The sequence below is a fragment of the Lynx rufus genome, unplaced genomic scaffold (genome assembly GCF_022079265.1).
Source record: "Lynx rufus isolate CCGP_SWC_20201006 ecotype Redwood Valley unplaced genomic scaffold, mLynRuf1.p SCAF_1, whole genome shotgun sequence".
Lineage (NCBI taxonomy): Eukaryota > Metazoa > Chordata > Mammalia > Carnivora > Felidae > Lynx > Lynx rufus.
The window spans coordinates 145249345-145268260 of record NW_025814823.1 but is presented as its reverse complement, the minus strand read 5'-3'; the positions used below and the strand labels follow the sequence as shown (position 1 = coordinate 145268260).

At 34.2% G+C, this 18916-nt stretch overlaps 1 protein-coding gene across 3 annotated transcripts in view; it reads left to right on the top strand.

Annotated features, from left to right (window-relative positions):
* Positions 1-18916, top strand: part of SSBP2 (single stranded DNA binding protein 2) — a 312057-nt gene that overhangs the window by 103763 nt on the left and 189378 nt on the right. For all 3 annotated transcript variants that reach the window (XM_047088611.1, XM_047088601.1, XM_047088621.1), the window contains exon 4: positions 13256-13340. In XM_047088611.1, coding sequence (XP_046944567.1) covers positions 13256-13340 — 85 coding nt within the window. The remainder of the gene's footprint in view (positions 1-13255; positions 13341-18916) is intronic.

Genomic DNA, 18916 nt, shown 5'->3' with positions numbered 1-18916 from the left:
TGTGGGATCGAGCCTCACATGGGGCTCTGTGCTGATGGTGCACTTGGAGCCTGCTTGGGATTCTGTCTCTCCTCTCTGCCCCTCACCTGCTTGTGCTCTCTCTCTCTCTCTCAAAATAAACAAATAAACTTTAAAAAAAAAAAAAGCATTTCCTGTTCAGTGGTTCAGTTATTTAAAAGAAAAAACAAAAGCTGTCTTCTAGTGTCATGCACATGGTATCCTTGGTACACCTTTTAAATGTCGCTCCTGAAAGCATGCCTTACTGGAAGTTTTGTGGTGAATGGAAACGCACTTGATCAGTTGTGGTTTTGGGTTTCCCTTGTTTGTCTCACATATGTATAGCAGAAACAGGTGCGGTCCTTTGGCTCAGAGTTGTTCCTGTATTTGGAACAACGGTTTGTTGCAGTTAAGTGCTATCATTGTGCTGTTTTCCTGGAGATTAAGACTGAGCTCTTATAATGTATAATATTGAAAAGCCAACTTTTCATTTTACATAGTATGCATTTATGATAGCTAGATCTAGATTGTAAATATTTAGCTGTTTGCTGAATGTAATTGAGTCCCCTCACCTGTTGACACCTTCTATTTTTTATGTTTCCAATTAGGTCTACAAGGTAGCCTAAGAAACCATTTTAGGAGTCTGTGTCTATTGGATTAGTAGGCTGAGTGAGGATTTTGAAAAATTTCCATTAAAGAATTAATTTTATTTCTTGCACCTGTTTCTCATTTGCTCCATTTCTTATGAATGTAACCTGTTTTCATACAGTTGACAGTTGATATTACCTTTAGCTTTTTTGGTCTTAACTGTCAGAAGATACAGCTCTTAAATCTGCCGTTGCTCTTCCTTTTTCTTGGGCTTTTAGATTCAGGGAAGCTCTTCTTCTGTGGTTTTGGTATTTAACTAATTTTAATTTATGCATAGTTGGAGATATCAAAGAAATGATAAATGGACACATATTTTTTTAGAGTATATTGTTCGGTTTAAATCTAGCACATGCAAAATATATAGGTACAGTATTTTCAGTTTTTAAAAATGTCCTCCCTTAAACTACTAATGTACCCTTTGAGGTCCCTATTTCATCTTCGTAAATAAGTGGTTCTAAATGATTTTGAGATTATGGGATCCTCTGAGAACTGATGCAAAGCTGTGGATCCTCTCCTTCAGAAAGCTGCCCAGATCCTAAGCTTTCTTGATCTTTGTGTGTAACCAGCCATGACTGTGGGCCTTAAATCCAGCAGATGCTTGATCTTTTTTTGTTGTTGTTAACTGTTTCAGAGGTCTTTTTGATTTTCCTCCCCCCCCTTTTTTTTGATAGGACTTATTTTTTTTTTTTTAAGAGCAGTTTTAGTAGTTCACACCATAGTTGACAGGAAGGTACAGATATTTCCCATATACCTTCTACCCTGACATAGGTATAACCTCCCCCATATTAACATCCCCCATCAAAGTGGTACATTTGTTATAGTTGATGAACCTACATTGATACAGTTATAACTACCCAAAGTCCACAGTTTACATTATAGTTCTTGGTGTTGTACCTTCTGTGTTTTAAAAAAAATTTTTTTTAACAGTTATTTATTACTGAGAGACAGAGACAGAGCATGAGCAGGGAAGGGCAGAGAGAGGGCGAGACACAGAACCCGAAGCAGGCTTCAGGCTCTGAGCTGTCAGCACAGAACCCAATGCAGGGCTTGAACTCACAAACTGCGAGATCATGACCTGAGCTAGGTCGGATGCTTAACCGACTGAGCCACCCAGGCACCCCTTTTCTGTGGGTTTGAACACAATGTATAATGACATGGTCCATCATTATAGCATCATACAGAGTATTTTCACTGCCCTAAAAATCCTCTGTGCTTTGCCTTTTCATCTCTCCAACTCTGGCCCCCCTGGCCACCACTGATCCTTTTACTGTCTCCATGGTTTTGCATTTTCTGGATTCTTTTAGTTGGAGTCATACAGTATGTAGCCTTTTCATATTGGCTTCTTTCACTTAGCAAAATGTATTTAAAGTTTTTCTGTGTCTCTTCATGGCTTGACAGCTCATTTCTTTTTAGTGCTGAATTATATTCCATTGTCTGGTGGTACCATGGTTTGTTTACCTACTGAAGGACATTTTGGTGGCTTCCAAGTTTTTGCAATTATGAATAAAGCAGTTATGAACATCCATGTATAGGTTTTTATGTGGACATAAATTTTAAATTTCTTTGGGTAAATACCAAGAACCATGATTGCTAGGTCTTACAGTAAGAATATTTTTAGTTTTGTTTTTTTTTTTTAAAGTTTTTTAATGTTTATTTACTTTTGAGAAAGAGGGAGAGACACAGTACAAGCAGGGGAGGGGCAGAGAGAGAGGGGGACACAGAATCTGAAGAAGGCTCCAGGCTCTGAGCTCTGAGCTGTCAGCACAGAGCCCGACATGTGGCCCAAACTCATGAACCGTGAAATCACGACCTGAGCCAAAGTTGGATGCTCAACTGACTGAGCCACCCAGGAGCCCTATCCTTAACTCTTTAGAGCTGTGCTTTATTATATGTGCTCTAGGTTAGGGATTCAGGGCTGTACTAATATATATATTTTTTAAAACCAGGAAAGCAGTTACTGCTGTTGAATTCGAGATGATTAAGATAATAGGTATTCTTCTAAAACTTACTGCTTGCTAATTTGGTCAAATGCAAGGTCCCTGTTGGATGGACCAGTTGCAATTTTATGACTTCTTCTCACTTATGTATTTTTATAGAATATTTGAAAATGGAGTTGTCCTGTTGTTTAAGCCTCTTCATCAAATATTTACAAAGTGTAAAACTATGCTGCCCTCAAGGAAATAAGTATAGGAGAGATAAACAATTAATAGTGTTATAACTGAGGTATATATTAGTTACAATAGCAACTCAGGGGGAATGCTTACTTTAGTTGCGAGATTTAGGAAAGGCTTTATAGAAGAAAATCTGAGCTGAGCTGGAAGTTGAGTGAAGGAACAATATTTTGGGCAAGGAGTAGTTAGAATGAAGCCTCAAAAGGAATGATTTTGAATCCACGACATGACTGGTAGCTTGGATCAGTTGATTTGCAAGTGCAGTACTATGAAGCAATAGAATAAATGGATGAAGACAAAGGCAGTGGCCAAATGATAAAGTCCTAGAGTACATCAAGGATTTTGGATTAAAACTCAAAGATTTTAAACATGGTATATGACATGATTAGATTTGTCCTTTTAGACATTCACTTGGCATCAAAAGAGATGGATTGAAGAGGGTTGAGAACAGAGATGGAGTCTAGTTACAAGGCAAGTTTAATTGTCCAGTTGAAAGGTGATAGGTGATTGATCCCACATAGGAAACAATGAGTAGAATAGTTGGCATGTGAAGGGTGAGTCTCCTAGGTTTTAGATTTGGATGGTGGGATGAACAGTGATATCATTGACTGAAAGAGGAAATATAGAAAGAGCAGCAGGCTTTGGGGAAAAAATGCCATAATTTATGTTGTACAGGTTAAATTTTGAGATGCCTCTGTGCCACTCAGATAATGATGCCCTAACACAAAGTCAGAGGTATGGGTGTATAGCTCAGAGACAAGTCCATAATGGTTTGGAAATAATGAGCACAGACCATACTGAAGGTGAAAAGTACTTACAGATTCAACTGCCCAGTGTAACCAGTGAGACAGCACCTGGGGTTAGAACCCTGAGGAAAGTCAACATTTAAGCCTGGGTGGATGAAGAGCAGCCTCAAAGGAAAATAATTGGAGAGGGAGAAGAGTAATCAGGAGAGAATAATGCATGGGAACCAGGAAAGGCATTTAAAGCAGAGATTAAAGTTTATAACAATTGTAAGTAAGAGGACATAAAGATTTTCCTGAATTGAGAAGTAAGGTGAATTTTGGTGGTCTTGAGGAAAATAGTTTTGGTAAAGTGGTGAAAGAAATTCAGAAAGCTTCTGTAATTTATTTTTCTACCTCGAGGGTTACTGAGAGTAGCTGAAGTGTGTGGTGGCATATGTAGTTTCCAGATTAACAAGAGAACACGACCTAACACTTTAGTTTTTAAATTTATTTTTTTATTTTAAGTTTATTTATTTATTTTGAGAGAGAGACAGGGAGAGCAAGCAGGGGAGGGGCAGAGAGAGAGGGAGAGAGAGAATCCCAAGCAGGCTCTATGCTGTCAGTGTGGAGAAAGATGTGGGCATCTAACCCGTGAACCATGAGATCATGACCTGAGCTGATACCAAGAGTCGGTCTCTTAACTGACTGAGTCACCCGGGTGCCCCAATAGCCTTGTCAATGTGTATAATTTATTTATTTACTTTTTAAAATACTGACTTTTTATTTTATTTTAGAGAGAGAGTGTGAATGCTGGCAGGGGGAGGGGGAGAGAGAGAGAGAGAGAGAGAGAGAGAGAGAGAGAGAGAGAGAGAGAATATGAATGAATGAATATCTCCCCTGAGCTGAGCTTGGAGCCTGACTCTGGGCTTCAACCCACAGCCCTGGAATCAATGACCTGAGCCCAAATCAGGAATGGGATGCTCAGCCAGCTCAGCCAACTGAGCCACCCAGGACCTCCTCAATTTGTGTAATTTAAATTTAAGTCTTCTTATTTAATGTTTTAATGGCAGGAAGTATGCTTTATTCTTATTTAATTTTATATATAAAACACCTTTTGAAATAACTTTGTTTCCATGTGTTTATATACTGAAATAACTATATATGATATCACAGAGAAAATAAATGAATAGCTAAGATTATCATGAGAACTCAGTTTCTTTCACCTGGGAGTGAGAAGTCAAATCTTAACAGTATGCTAACACTCTAATGATTTTAGAGTCTAATGGATGAATATCAGGTATAGCTAAGAATAACCAAGTACCCATGTAAAAACAGTAGCTTGAATTAGTCAACTGGTCACCTGAATGGTATAATAATTATCATTGGCAGACTAATTCTTACTCATGTTACATGTCTCTCCTGTAATAGGCATGGCATAACTTTTTGAATTGAGTTAACATAGGGTGGGGGGATGGGTGAAATAGATGATGGGGATAAAGGAGGGCACTTGTGATGAGCACTGGGTGTTGGATGGAAGTGTTGAATCACTATATTGTACACCTGAAATTAGTATTACACTGTATGGTAACTAGCTGGAATTTAAATAAAAACTAAAAAAAGAAAAAAAGTTAAACAGCAATATAAGATAGTGCAGGTGACAACTAAAATAGGAGTATGATCATGGTGAGAAGGGAGTAAAAAGTATTACAAGAGAGAAATAAAACAGAGGTGATTAGGCTAAAAAGAAATAGCAAAATGTTCCTGGGAGCAAAAAAAAAAATGTAAAAAAAATAGGAAAATTTGGTGGCGATAAGATACTATAAATAAATGATGGAATTTTCCACTAAAAACAAAGGATTAGAAAGGAAACTGAGGCAAATTTTACTCTGTTAATAGGAAAACTTCTTTTCTTGCCATACTGGTTTTGAGACTTTTCTAGAATATATATATATTTTTAGTACCTTTATTCTTCTTTTTTTTTTTTAATTTTTTTTTAACATTTATTTATTTTTGAGACAGAGCATGAATGGGGGAGGGGCAGAGAGAGAGGGAGACACAGAATCAGAAGCAGGCTCCAGGCTCTGAGCCATCAGCCCAGAGCTCGACGCGGGCTCGAACTCACGGACCGCGAGATCGTGACCTGAGACGAAGTCGGACGCTCAACCACTGAGCCACCCAGGCGCCCCCCTTTATTCTTCTTTTAAAAGTACTTTTGCATATACCATCTCTTGTATCTATACAAAAGCCTGTAAAATACATTAACAGATACTGTTTTCTCTCTTTTTACATAAAGAAGCTAATGGAAGGAAACTATTTTCTCAAGGTCAGATTTAGAATTAGAGCTGAAATTTCCTGAATTGTAACCAGTGCTCATCTCAGTAACAGATGATATTTCTTAAACACAGAGCAGAATTTAGTGGCCCACTATTAATAAGACATTAATTACAGTTCCCTTTTGAACATCCTGAGTGGCTAATTCTAGACAGTACATAATGGGACTCAGAAAAGTTGTCTCTTCTGAGTCTGGTCTATATTGAGGCATCTGTACATCACTGGCAGCTGCATGTAGGGTGAGGGGGTGGTTGCCATAGGATACTCAGGAAATGAGTTGGAGTATGAGAGTCAAAGGTAGGATAACAAAGTGTTTGCTGTCTTATCTAGGACAGGTATCTACTACACTTGTAACAGCTGATGCTGCTTGGCCTGCCAGAGCTGCATAAACTTGCCCATAATCAGCATGAGCCATCTTGAAATGAAAACTCTTCATACCATACTCACATTAGAGGTAAAATAATGTAAGAATGAAAAAGTTCAAGCCCAGCTCTGCCACTAACCAACTGTGTGACCCCTAGGCAAATTATTTAACCTTTTTAAGCTTTGGCTCCCTCATTGATAAAACAGGCATAATATTGGGAGGATTAAATGCTGAATGTATGATGCTTAATATATGATGCTTGAATTTAGCACATAAGCTATTTTAATGATACTTTAAATTATTAATTTATAATTAACCCAAGAGTATTGTGAGAATGATGGTAGTGGGACAAAATGTAATTCTTGCGTTTTGTAAACTATTAAATAATGCTTTGGAATAAGACATTGCATGTATGTCTTCATGCTCTTCATCTAAGATGATTAGCAGGTACATGTATATTTTACATAAAACCCTCTTTAGTGTTATGAATAGTTTTCTTCAGTATAGATTATGAGGATCTAAGAGTCATTTAAAATACATTTTTGGGTCAAAGAGAAATAACTTCCTTAGCTATTAACAATTTGAAATTAAAGTAACATGGCATGCTCCTTAGAAAAAAAAAATTTCCCCTGTGTTCTTTTCTTCTTTTAATTTTTATTTTCAGGTAGTCCCGAATGTGGCCAGTGGATTAAGGTTATATAATTATGTTAGCATCCCATCTTCTGGACACTTCTGACATGATTATTCACCCTTGTAGACTTTTCTGACAACCATTTTGCGTTCCTTATTCCTTAGAGATATTGACAGCTAGTGAAGTCATCTCCACTCACATCCTCAGAATAGAAGAAAAACAGTTAATGTATTAGTGTTGAAGAATCCTCAACTTGGAAATCTTATGTTTTCCTTTGATTTATGTGGGGGAAATTTTAATAATTACAAATGGTACAAGAACAAAGATTTTAATACTTTGCAGGTTTTGATTCCTGTAGTTGGTCTCTAACCTCTTCATTTGTAAAATACTTATTTTTCACTTGTTTCTGCATAGGAACAAAGAGACTGTGTAAATCTCAACCATTATTCATGATGATGAATCCACCGCATTTCAAGGATAATATTTTCATGTCCAGCTTAATAGATGATCTGTAAAGATTTGAAAAGCTCCTTAGCCGCTAGCATTTATGGTTGTTAAGGGAAGTCTGTGTCTATAGAAGTCCAGAATTTTCTACCCTTGGCCCTCATGGGAAACAAGGAACCAGTTCTGTGGGTCATCAGAAAAGCTTACTAAAGTAATTAATGAAATTCCTCCAGCTAAGAACAAATCAAGTATTGCTATGACTCTTACCTACTTAAAAAGCCTAATTTTTCCTCTAGGACATACGTCCACATTTTCATATGGTAAATGTCATATTATAATATCAGCCAAAAGTCTTTGCCCAGAGTATTGTAAAATTTTAATAATATATGAGAAGTAACTTCCACATTGGGTTGTATTTGGGTGCTTTAGGAAATTGAGTCTCAATTTTCAATTCAACTCATCACTAGTTTTGGATCCACGGTCACATATATGCCATGAATTTTATAACTTCTTTTTTCCTCTGTGAAGCATATGACATAGCATATTGCATAGATTATGAGTTAATATACACTTGAAATATTAATAGGAGAAAATCATAGTTTAAAATGTTAATTTATGAAGGGTTTATAGAGGTCTTCTCATTTTAAGCTTGTTATTTTCTAAATTAGGTAAGTGATTTGTCTACTGTCCCACAAAACCAAGCATGGAATAATTGCAGAATGTGAACTCACATTTTGATCATCATGCAGCTTTGTTGTTGTTATGATTATAACTAATTCTTCTCAAATATTGCAATGATATTGTAGCAGTCACAATATACTCTATGAATCAGATAAACTAGTGCAAAACATGGGTTGGATTTTCTAGAAAAGGTAAACTTTTGAAACATCTTTCCCATTTGTGATGACTTCTTAGGTAAGAACATATAAATACTTATAAAATAGATGAAATGTGTTTAACATGAATATCATAACACTAAAAATAAATTTGTATTTAATTTTTAAATTCATTTTATACTTAGAATTTTGTAACATATTTGACTTTAATTATGAAACTCCTAATGAATAGGGTTTATAAATTGAAAATTTACCTTATTTTTATGATGAGTATTCTTTATTATTAGTATTTCATAGGTTTCTGGTGGTCTCCTTAGCTGTATGGTCTTTGAAGTGATGGAATAGAGATTGCGAATACACAGAAAGAATTAATATTTGTTTTAGTCACTGTAAAATGGTACCTAAAACAGGGCTGGCCAGGACACTTTTTTTTTCCTCATTTTTTTCAAATTGTGGCAAAATACACAAAACATAAAATTCATCATCTTAACCATTTTTAAATGTACATTTCAGTGGTATTAAATATATTCATAATGTTGTGCAGTCTTCACCTATCTATCTCCATAACTCTTTTATTTTGTGAAATTGAAACTCTATATCCATTAAACAATAACTCTCCATTCATTCCCCACTCTTCCATCCCCTGTCAACCACCATTCTGCTTTCTTTCTTTATGATTTTTGGCTACTGTAAGTACCTCATATAAGTAAAATCATGTAGTATTTGTCTTTTAGAGACTAGCTTCACTTAGCGCAGTGTCCTTGTGGTTCATCTGTATTGTAGCATATGTTAGAATTTCCTTCCTTTTAAAGGCTGAGTAATTTTCCATTGTATTTATATAGTATGTCTACTTAACCATCAATGGGCACCTGGGTTGCTTCCATATTTTAGCTATTGTGAGTAATGCTGCTATGAACCTATGTGTATAAATATCTCTTTGAGACTCTGCTTTCAATTAAAAAAAATTTTTTTTAACATTTTATTTATTTTTGAGAGAGAACGACAGAGCGCAAGTTGGGGAGGGGCAGAGACAGAGAGGAAGACACAGAATCCGAAGTAGGCTCCAGGCTCTGAGCTCCACCACAAACTGTGAGATCATGACTTGAGCCAAAGTCAGCCACTTAACCAACAGAGCCACTCAGGCGCCCCTGCTTTCAATTTTTTTCTAAGTTTTTATTTTTATTTATTTATTTTGAGAGAGAGAAGGGGAGAGGCAGAAAGAGGGAGAGAGAAAGAGGCACCAGGGTGGCTCAGTTAAGCCTCTGACTCTAGATTTTGGCTCAGGTCATTATCTCCTGGTTTGTGAGTTTGAGCTCCACATTACACTCCATGCTGGCAGTGTGCATCCTGCTTGGTATTCTCTCTCTCTCTCTCTCTCTCTCTCTCTCTCTCTCTCTGCCCCTCCCCAGATTGTTCTAAGAAAATAAATAAACTTAAAAAAAAAATGAAGAGGAAGAGCAAGAATCCCAAGCTGGTTCTGTGCTATTAGCGCAGACCCTGATGGGGAGCAGGGCAGGAGGCTAGATCCCACAATCCCATGAGATCAAGACCTGAGCCAAAACCAGGATTCCAATGCTTAACCTTCTGAGCCACCCAGCACCCTGTGCTTTCAGTTCTTGTGGGTATAAACCCAGAAGTAGAATTGCTAGATCATATGGTTAAATTTATTCCTGGGTATGTTACTTTTTTTGATACAATTGTGAATGGAATTGTTTTCTTAATTTTTCTGCCTGATAGTTCATTGTTACTTTATAGAAACACAGCTGATTTTTATGTATTGATTTTATATCCAGCAACTTTACTGAATCCATTTATTTAGTTCTAGCAGATATTTTGTTGATGGTGTCTTTAGTAATTTGAGTCTTCTATGTCTCTCTCCCTTTTTTTAAAGATTATTTGTTGTGAGAGAGAATGTGTGTGTGTGAGCAGGGCAGGAGCAGAGAGAAAGGGAGAGGGAGACTCCCAATCAGGCTCTGCACTGACAGCACAGAGCCTGACATGGGGCTTGAACTTAGAAAGCATGTGATCATAACCTGAGCCTAAATCAAGAGTTGGATGCTTAACCAACTGAGCCACCCAGGCACCCCTTTCCTCCTGTTACTGATCTCTAACTTCATCCCATTGTGGTCAGAGAAGATACTTTGTATGATATCTATCTTTTCAAATCTACTGAGACTTAATGTGTGCTTTAACATATGGCCTATTCTGGAAAATGTCCCATGTGCACTTGAGAGGAAGGTGTATGCTGTTGTTGCTGGGTGGAGTGTTCTGCATATGTCTGTTAAATCTAGTTACTTTACTGTGTTGTTTAATTTCTGTTTCCTTGTTTATCTTTTGTCTGGTTGTTTTATCCAGTATTGAGAGTGGAGTATTAATATCTGTAATTATTATTGTAGAACTGTGTATTTCTCCCTTTGGTAAATGTCTTTAAAGGGTGTATTTCTTTAACTTTATTCAAGGAGATCATTGTATGGGTAATGTATTATTGTCAGAAAAATACCATATAAAAAGTTATCTCATTTTAGTAAGTTGTTTTATTATCCCTCATCTTGATCTTGTAAACTTTTAACCTTACATTAAATCCATAAAGGGAAACTTAGAAATAGAGCAGTGTTACTGCTCCAAGGTAAATATTTAATAATATGTGTATAAATAATTATTTATTGATAGTTATTTAATAACTTTTAGGACATAGTCTGATAAGAAATTATTAGTTTTTTTCCAGTCCATTTTGTAAGACAACATTTTAAAAGTAAAAATGTAATAATTTCCAAGAGAGTTCTTACAGCATTTGCTAGGAAATTAGTGAATAAGACGAGATATTAAGATGTTTGTCATAATATTGCACATATTATTTTCTGTTTAAATACAATTTAAAGACGACCATTATAATTTTGTTTTTTAAGAGCTTTGAAGTTCCTTAATAACATGAACATAAGAAATAATAATTACAATATACTATAACTCATAACACACTTGATATAGGCAGAAAACTTTTACCTGTATCTTTGTATATCTATAATTTGTATACTTTTTGTCCCAAAAGGGACCTAAGAAGACCAAGTGCAACTTTTAATTGCGTTATTGTTTTCCTTATTTTCCTTGCTTATTGTGGAAACTTCAAAGGAAATTAAATGGCAGTACTCAATCATTCATATTTTTTACTGTTGAAGATAATCTTATTTTACTGAACTAGTTGTGTTATAAGGCCTACAGAATGTTTTCTCCTAGCTGTGGAGAGAGATTCAGGCTGAGTCTCCAAGGGTCAAACCAAAGAGGCCAGGTTTAATTTATCTTTTTTTTTTTTTTTAATGCCAATACTTAACCATCTATGTTCTTTTTTCTTTTTTTAATTTTTATTTAATTGTTTTTTAAAATTTATATCTAAGTTAGCATGTAGTGGCTATAATGATTTCAGGAGTAGATTCCTGAATGCCCCTTACCCATTTAATCCATCCCACAACCCCTCCAGTAACCCTCTGTTTGTTTTCCATATGTAAGAGTCTCTTCTGTTTTGTCCCCCTCCCTGTTTTTATATTATTTTTGCTTCCCTTCCCTTATGTTCATCTGTTTTGTATCTTAAAGTCCTCTTATGAGTGAAGTCATATGATATTTGTCTTTCTCTGACTGACTAATTTCACTTAACTTAATACCCTCTAGCTCCATCCACATAGTTGCGAATAGCAAGATTTCATTGTTTTTGATTGCCGAGTCATACTCCATTGTATATATATACCATATCTTCTTTTTAAATTTTTTTTTTCAACGTTTATTTATTTTTGGGACAGAGAGAGACAGAGCATGAACGGGGGAGGGGCAGAGAGAGAGGGAGACACAGAATCGGAAACAGGCTCCAGGCTCTGAGCCATCAGCCCAGAGCCTGACGCGGGGCTCGAACTCACGCACCGCGAGATCGTGACCTGGCTGAAGTCGGACGCTTAACCGACTGCGCCACCCAGGCGCCCCAATATACCATATCTTCTTTATCCATTCATCCATCGATGGACATTTGGGCTCTTTCCATACTTTGGCTATTGTTGATAGTCCTAACAATATGTATGCATTTTAAACTTTAATGCAAGCTAATCATAGTGTTGATTATATTATTGATAATATGCTTACTCTGTCAGATGCTGGATTTATGTTATATAATTTAATTTTCTCAACAATCCCATTTTATAGAAACAATCCCCTTAATAGAAAGGAGGAAATTGTGTTTCTGATCTGTTTAAGCAATTTGAGCTAGTAATTAATTTACAGAGCTGGCTTCTGAGAAGTGTCCTGTTCCAAAACCTGTGCTCTTAACCAATTGATTAGTCTATTTTCCATTTCTGTAGAGTGGGAAATGTATAATAAAAAAAGATTTCTGTTGATCAGTATAATTGCCTTTGTTGCCAGTGTTTCTAGATATTTGCTTTCCTGAATTTGAATCCTTTGCTCATGCTCATTGTTAATTTCATTGATGGAAGGATGATCAGAGACATAATTTTGTAAGCAGTATAATTATTTTTCCCAACCGGTTCCACCTTACTTATTCCCATTGTTTTTGAATAGGAGGGGAAAAAAGAGACCATGGATTTTTTGAATTTTCAAAATTACTAACCTATTTTGGTAATTGCAAGGACAAAAAAGAGAATATTTTAGGAAAATGTATTTGTTTGAACAGTGTGATTAAATGGTCAGGATATTGGCCTGGTAATTGGAAAACAAAATTACCTTGAAAAAAAATAATGTGTCACTTTATTCCTTAATGATTAAATTAGGATATTATTTACTGTTTTTTTTTTTTATGGGGAAGCTGTGAAAGGCATTGTAATTATTTCAATCATGTGTTTAAGCTATATAAACAGATAATTTAAAATGACAGTTTAAAAGATGTTTTAATTTTTTTTTAGAAAAAAATCTTAGCATTTCTGAAACATAGCTATTTCTGAAAGATGTTATTGCAGGAAGAACCCTGCTTGATTTAAATCTTTCATAGAAACATTTGTCCTGAAGAAGAAAACACATTTTGTATAAAGAGTAATACATGTCTTCTATTTTTGGAATTTTGATCTCTCATTTGGTGTTATCTGCTTTTCTTAATGTTACCGTAATTACTTTTTTAGTGTATTTTGGGATCTCTACTGTGCAGCTCCAGAAAGACGGGAAACATGTGAGCATTCAAGTGAAGCAAAAGCCTTCCATGATTATGTGAGTTAATGTTTAATTGAACTAAGTTATATTGTTAGTTTTCTTTTTAACCACTACTCTTGAAAAATTCATTGGACCATCTATTCTTTTTCTTTGGTTTTAAGAAACTGGGTGTTATTTTTTTCTTAAAAATTAGAGTTATAACTTTAAAGCGAAATACAAATGAGTGTTTGTCTTGTTGAAAAGCTTAAGATACAAGGTTAGTCTTAATTCCAAGTTGTTAAACGTATTTTTTTACCTTTAAGCATGCCTGATTTGTGAAATTTCAGATTTATAAAAATGAAGTAGTAATTCTTTATTCTACAAAAGGAGTCATGAGAATACTACAAATGATAAGTTTCTCTTTTGCACATAAGATTTAAAAAATACATAAAGATACTATTTTCTTCTTTTTTATACCTTTCGGTTACATATCAAAACTATCCTTTATACTGAATTAATTTCTACAACTAAAACTTATTGTGAATTAAGGGAAACAGCAAAAGATGCTATGCAAAAATGAAATTGTGATTTTTAAAACTTTTTTTAATTTTTTAATTCTGAGTGGAGGACAGTAGATTGTCCCTGGCTAAGTGATGTATATTGAGAATTTTGTTAGAATAACTGCAAATGTGATTTTAGAGAGTTGATGGTATTAGGAAGTAGAATTGTAGAAAATAGGAGGGGGGAAAAAAACAAAATTTTTTTTATAGGGAAAAATTGCATTTAAGAATAAGATAGTATTGTGACGGGTCTGGGGAAATACTGTTTGTAGAATTGACCATAAAGGAAGGACATCTTGAGTTTGGGAGGAAGGAAACCCAATGTCCTTAGCTTGGAGGAGGTGGAAATGGGGCTGGAACCTGAGGAGATATCTGATGGTAACTACGTAAAACTTAACCAGAGGGTCATTTGTTATTTGTTTACTTGGTGGAAGGGGGACATCATTCTGTGTGAATAGCCTTAAAAACCAAAACCAGGACTCAAAAGGGAAAAAGACCTTGTTCTTCCAAATGACATACTTCAGTCTCAGACTGAAGCGTTGAAATAGCCAGGAGAATAACAGCCCTAAAAGTAGCACTAGGAACAGTGTGCAGGCTGAAGAGAAGGGAAAGTTTGGGCATCTGGCAGGGACTGTGTAATACTTTAACTGTGTACTAAGCTGATTAAAGTGACTGCTTGTGCTTGCCTCATCTGACATTGATTGTATTCATAAAGCTTGCTCCGTACCAAACAATAGCTCTTGGGTGAGTGAGTGAAATGGATGCTTTTGCATGTAAAGAAAATGTAGAGAAAATCCAGGTAAGGCAGAATCTAGGACACAGTATTTATGGCAGAAAGTAGAACAGAGATCCAACCATGATGATGATAAGGAATCTGGCTAGAGTGGGATACTTGCATCTCATCTATCTCCTACACCAAAAAGACATGTCTAGCTTTGACCTGCCATTCATGGGAAACATTTTTGAAATACCCAATAATTTTGACAACTAGATGGCATTCGATAGTGCCAGTATTCTACCCCAAAGGACAATAATATTTGTGAATCTACATTTTAAGGAATTAATTATGTAAATAATTTTTCAAAATTCCATTGTATAGAAAAATGCACCCTACTGTTTACCATAGAGATCTTACAGGGAATACTGAACTAATTTAGCATGTCTTAGAAGCATTAGATAAATCATCATTGTCTTAGCCTCCTCCTCCACCTCTTCCTCATCATCATCCTCATCATCATTGTCTTATTCATTTTGCATTCATGAGGCATTTTCAGTATTTCAGAGAATATTCACACTTGTTAGCTTTAGAAACCCACTTAAAATTCCAAAGTTTTTGAGCCTGAGCATTGGCTAGAAGTACAATTGAAAGTAGAATAGATTTTCAAGGAGAATAATCCCGTAGCATGTAATTTGGTCCTAAAAAATGTAGTTTAGAAAAAAATTAAGTATTTGGATTTTATAATTCATTATGAATGTTAGCACATGCTTTATCAGATGTTTTCTAATTTTATCTTAAATATTAGTTTTAAGAGATTTGATTTATTTTAGGCAGCATTTTTATTATACCTTTAAGCCAGTTTAGTTTCAGTGATAATATGTCTCCAAAATTGTCTTTTAAATGAAGGTTTGTGAAGAGGTTGACTTACATAATTTTATGTTATAATTGGATTTTTAGAAATACATTTTTTGTAGCATAATTTTATGGTAATTTTCATGAGTAGGATTTCCTGACTTCTTAATAGTAGATAGTTTCTGAAAATAATCAACACAATTCATGTTTAATGTGCAGATATAGAAATTTGAAAGACTCAGGGAAGAAAATGGGAAACAGGAACAAACAATAAGATTGTGGCAAAATTCTAGAATTCTGTATTTCTTTATTAGAGTTCATGATGGGACCATTTCTGTAATAGTAATTAATATGTATACCTACTGCCTTTCAAGGAAGCTCTCAAAGGAGCATTCTGAAAATATTTTGTTCAAGATCTTCATCTTTAGAATAAAAAAGTACTTGCATGCATAAATTCTCATATGTTTAAAAAATAGTCTTGTTACTTTATAGTCTTTGTTTATATGATTGATAATGGATAATGAAAAATAGACTACTTTTTTAAAAGAAATGATAGAGGCGTAATGAGGTGAATAATGAATAATCTTTTTAATTAAAAAATAGCCTAAAATGTTAAAAATGATTACCTTTTGATATTGGGATTATGCAAAATACTTTCTGTATTTTCCAAATACTTACAGTTAATTTTATATTCGGGAAATTTATTTTAAAACAGAGAAACTTTTACCTTTCAGTGACTACCTTAGTCTCTTTGAAATTAGAAAATAACTAATTTAGTAAAATATCACATATTTGAGGTGGTTCTGTGTTTTTAAATGCTGTAGGCATTTATGAAAGACTTTTGCTTTTTGTATGTGCACATATACACATATATATGTGCACATATGATCTATAAACTGAATAGATGTAACTTTTAGGCCATTGTATAACTTTTAATAAACTCTTTTTTTAGTAATTATTATCCCAGAAACATTTTTGGCTTTTATTTTAATATTTTTTTTGGGGGGGGGTTGTTTTTTGACCTCTTTAGAATATGGATTTTTGTCACTCTGTTATTTTATTTGTCAAGTGATCATTGATGCAATGTTCATACCCTTTCCCTCAAAAAATTACCTGTTCATACTTCCTGTGAGAAAAAGTGAAAACAAAATAAAACATTTAAGATGAGTAAAACCTTGATCTTCTTGGATTTATATTTAAAACGTACTAAATATTTAGCATCTATATGCAGTGCTATTTGTAAAATAATGACACATTTGGAAATCAACAGTAAATAGTGTACAGGCATGCACTTTTGGGTGACAAAGAGAAAACACAAGGAAATGATTATTATACAAGTTAGAATATGGGAAATGGCAAGAGGTTATGATTGGGATGGGGCTCATGGAAAAGGCTTTTGAGATATTTGGCAAAATTGTATTTTGCCTGACCATGGTGATGATTAATTTATAATAACCATGTGCTTGCTTGTAATATTTCATAAAAATGCCATACATTTATTTTGTATTTTTTCTATATTTGTAATTTTGAAAAATGTTAAAATAGCAAGATATTAAAATATAGTTAAGGTAATTAACTTTAGAAAGGAATAAACACAGTATTTTCCAAAGTATTTACGGGTATTGCTAAGGTTCCTCTTTGAGAACTGATGGCAGGAAAATACAGTGATGATCTCTAAACAAATCTGTTTCTTCTCTGCTATGGTAGATAGTGTGAAGTTATGTCTACCTGTTGATTTTCTAGAGAGGAGTGGAAAATAAGATCAGAAATTCTGGAGGAAAGTTTAATAATTGGGAATTTATCATATGAGAGGGTATAGAGATTTTACTATGGAGCCATTATTTTGCCACATGACTGGGAGATAACTAACTTGGTACTGTAATTTTTATCCTGAGTGAAAACTAGGTTTATCTGAGCTGTAAAATTATTATTAGATGCTACAATATTATCATTAAAAGTAAGCCATCACCTCACATGATTAAAACTAATACATGCTAACTTGTAATGTTTATTGAACTAGCTTTTCTTTTCTCCCCATTAGTATGTTTCTGTTTTACTCTGAAATCACAGGCAATGCTTTTACATGGAATTAATTAATATTTACTAGATTTTTTTTGTGCTTCAGATTAACATAGAGTTGTTTTATTTAACAATTCGTTTCTAATTTCATTCATTTCCTAAGAAAAGTATCAATATATACTATTAAACTTAGTATGAGAAATGAGAAATGTATACAGTGATTATAATTTTAGTTCTCTGGTATGAATGAAGATTCCTTAATTGTCCTAAAGCAGTGATAGAGCCAAAATATATCATTGCTTTAGTGTGGTGGTAATGAAATCACATTATTACAGTGAGCTCTTGGAGAGCACAGTATTCGATTTGTTTTTCCCTGGGGTCTGTCAAATAATAGATAGTTCGATAAATGTTAACAGAATATAGTAGTCTGTAAGTCTGGTAGACTGGAGAGATTTTAAGTTGTTCAAATGTTCAGATAAAGTTGTAGGCTTAAGTTGTGATTGTTGATAACATGATGCTGATTTTTGTATTCTTGCCTAAGAGAATGTTTATAACATCTAGAAAGGATTATGTTATAGGTTTGTCATGATAGGATACTTTTAAAAAATGATACACAACATGTAATATTATGTAAATAAAACAATAGGAGAATAATGTTTTTATTCATACCTTATGAAAATTGTTTTTGCAGATAATCATATATTATATAGGAAAATACTTCTGTAGAAAGTATAACATAGTGAATATAGTCAATAATTTTATAATAACTTTGTATGGTGACAGATAGTAACTACACTTATGGTAACCATTTTGTAATGTATATAAATGTCAAATCACCATTTTGCACACCTGAAACTAATATATTATATATCAGTTATACTTCAATTAAAAAAATACATTTTTCTAAAAAGAAAAAAAACTATTGCAGAGAGTTAAGTACACCCTTTGCTATGATAACATCTTCTGTGTACCTCCCTGATATTCCTGTATATTAGATTTTTAAAATGGAATGTTTTCTCTAGTGATTGGTAAGCTTTCTCAGGGAGGAGGCTTTGTCTTGTCTTTTTCATCCCCTGTGCCCGGCATGGTGCCTGACATGAGATGTTCAAATAATGTGTGGTGTTTACATAAATGAATGATTAAATAAAATATTATCTAAGAAGTTTTTGTTATTTTTTAGTTCAATGTAACTGGATATGTAGTTTTAGGAAGGTCATTTAATACTACCTTTATTCATTTTGTATTTCAAAACAAATTTAGATAAGACAGTAATCTTTAAAGACATAACAAATGAATCAAAGCAGGTAGCAAAGCCTTTATATCTCAGGAGGCACGGCACTAGGGAATCTAGCTGTGAACAAAATAGATACAATCCCTATTCTCATGGGCTACCATCTAGTGAAAGAGATCTTTTCTCAAGAAGTTTGAAATGTCAAGTAGTAAATTACATGGAGAAACATGTTATAGTCTTAGATTGTTAGATCAGTCAGAATGTGTATTTAAGA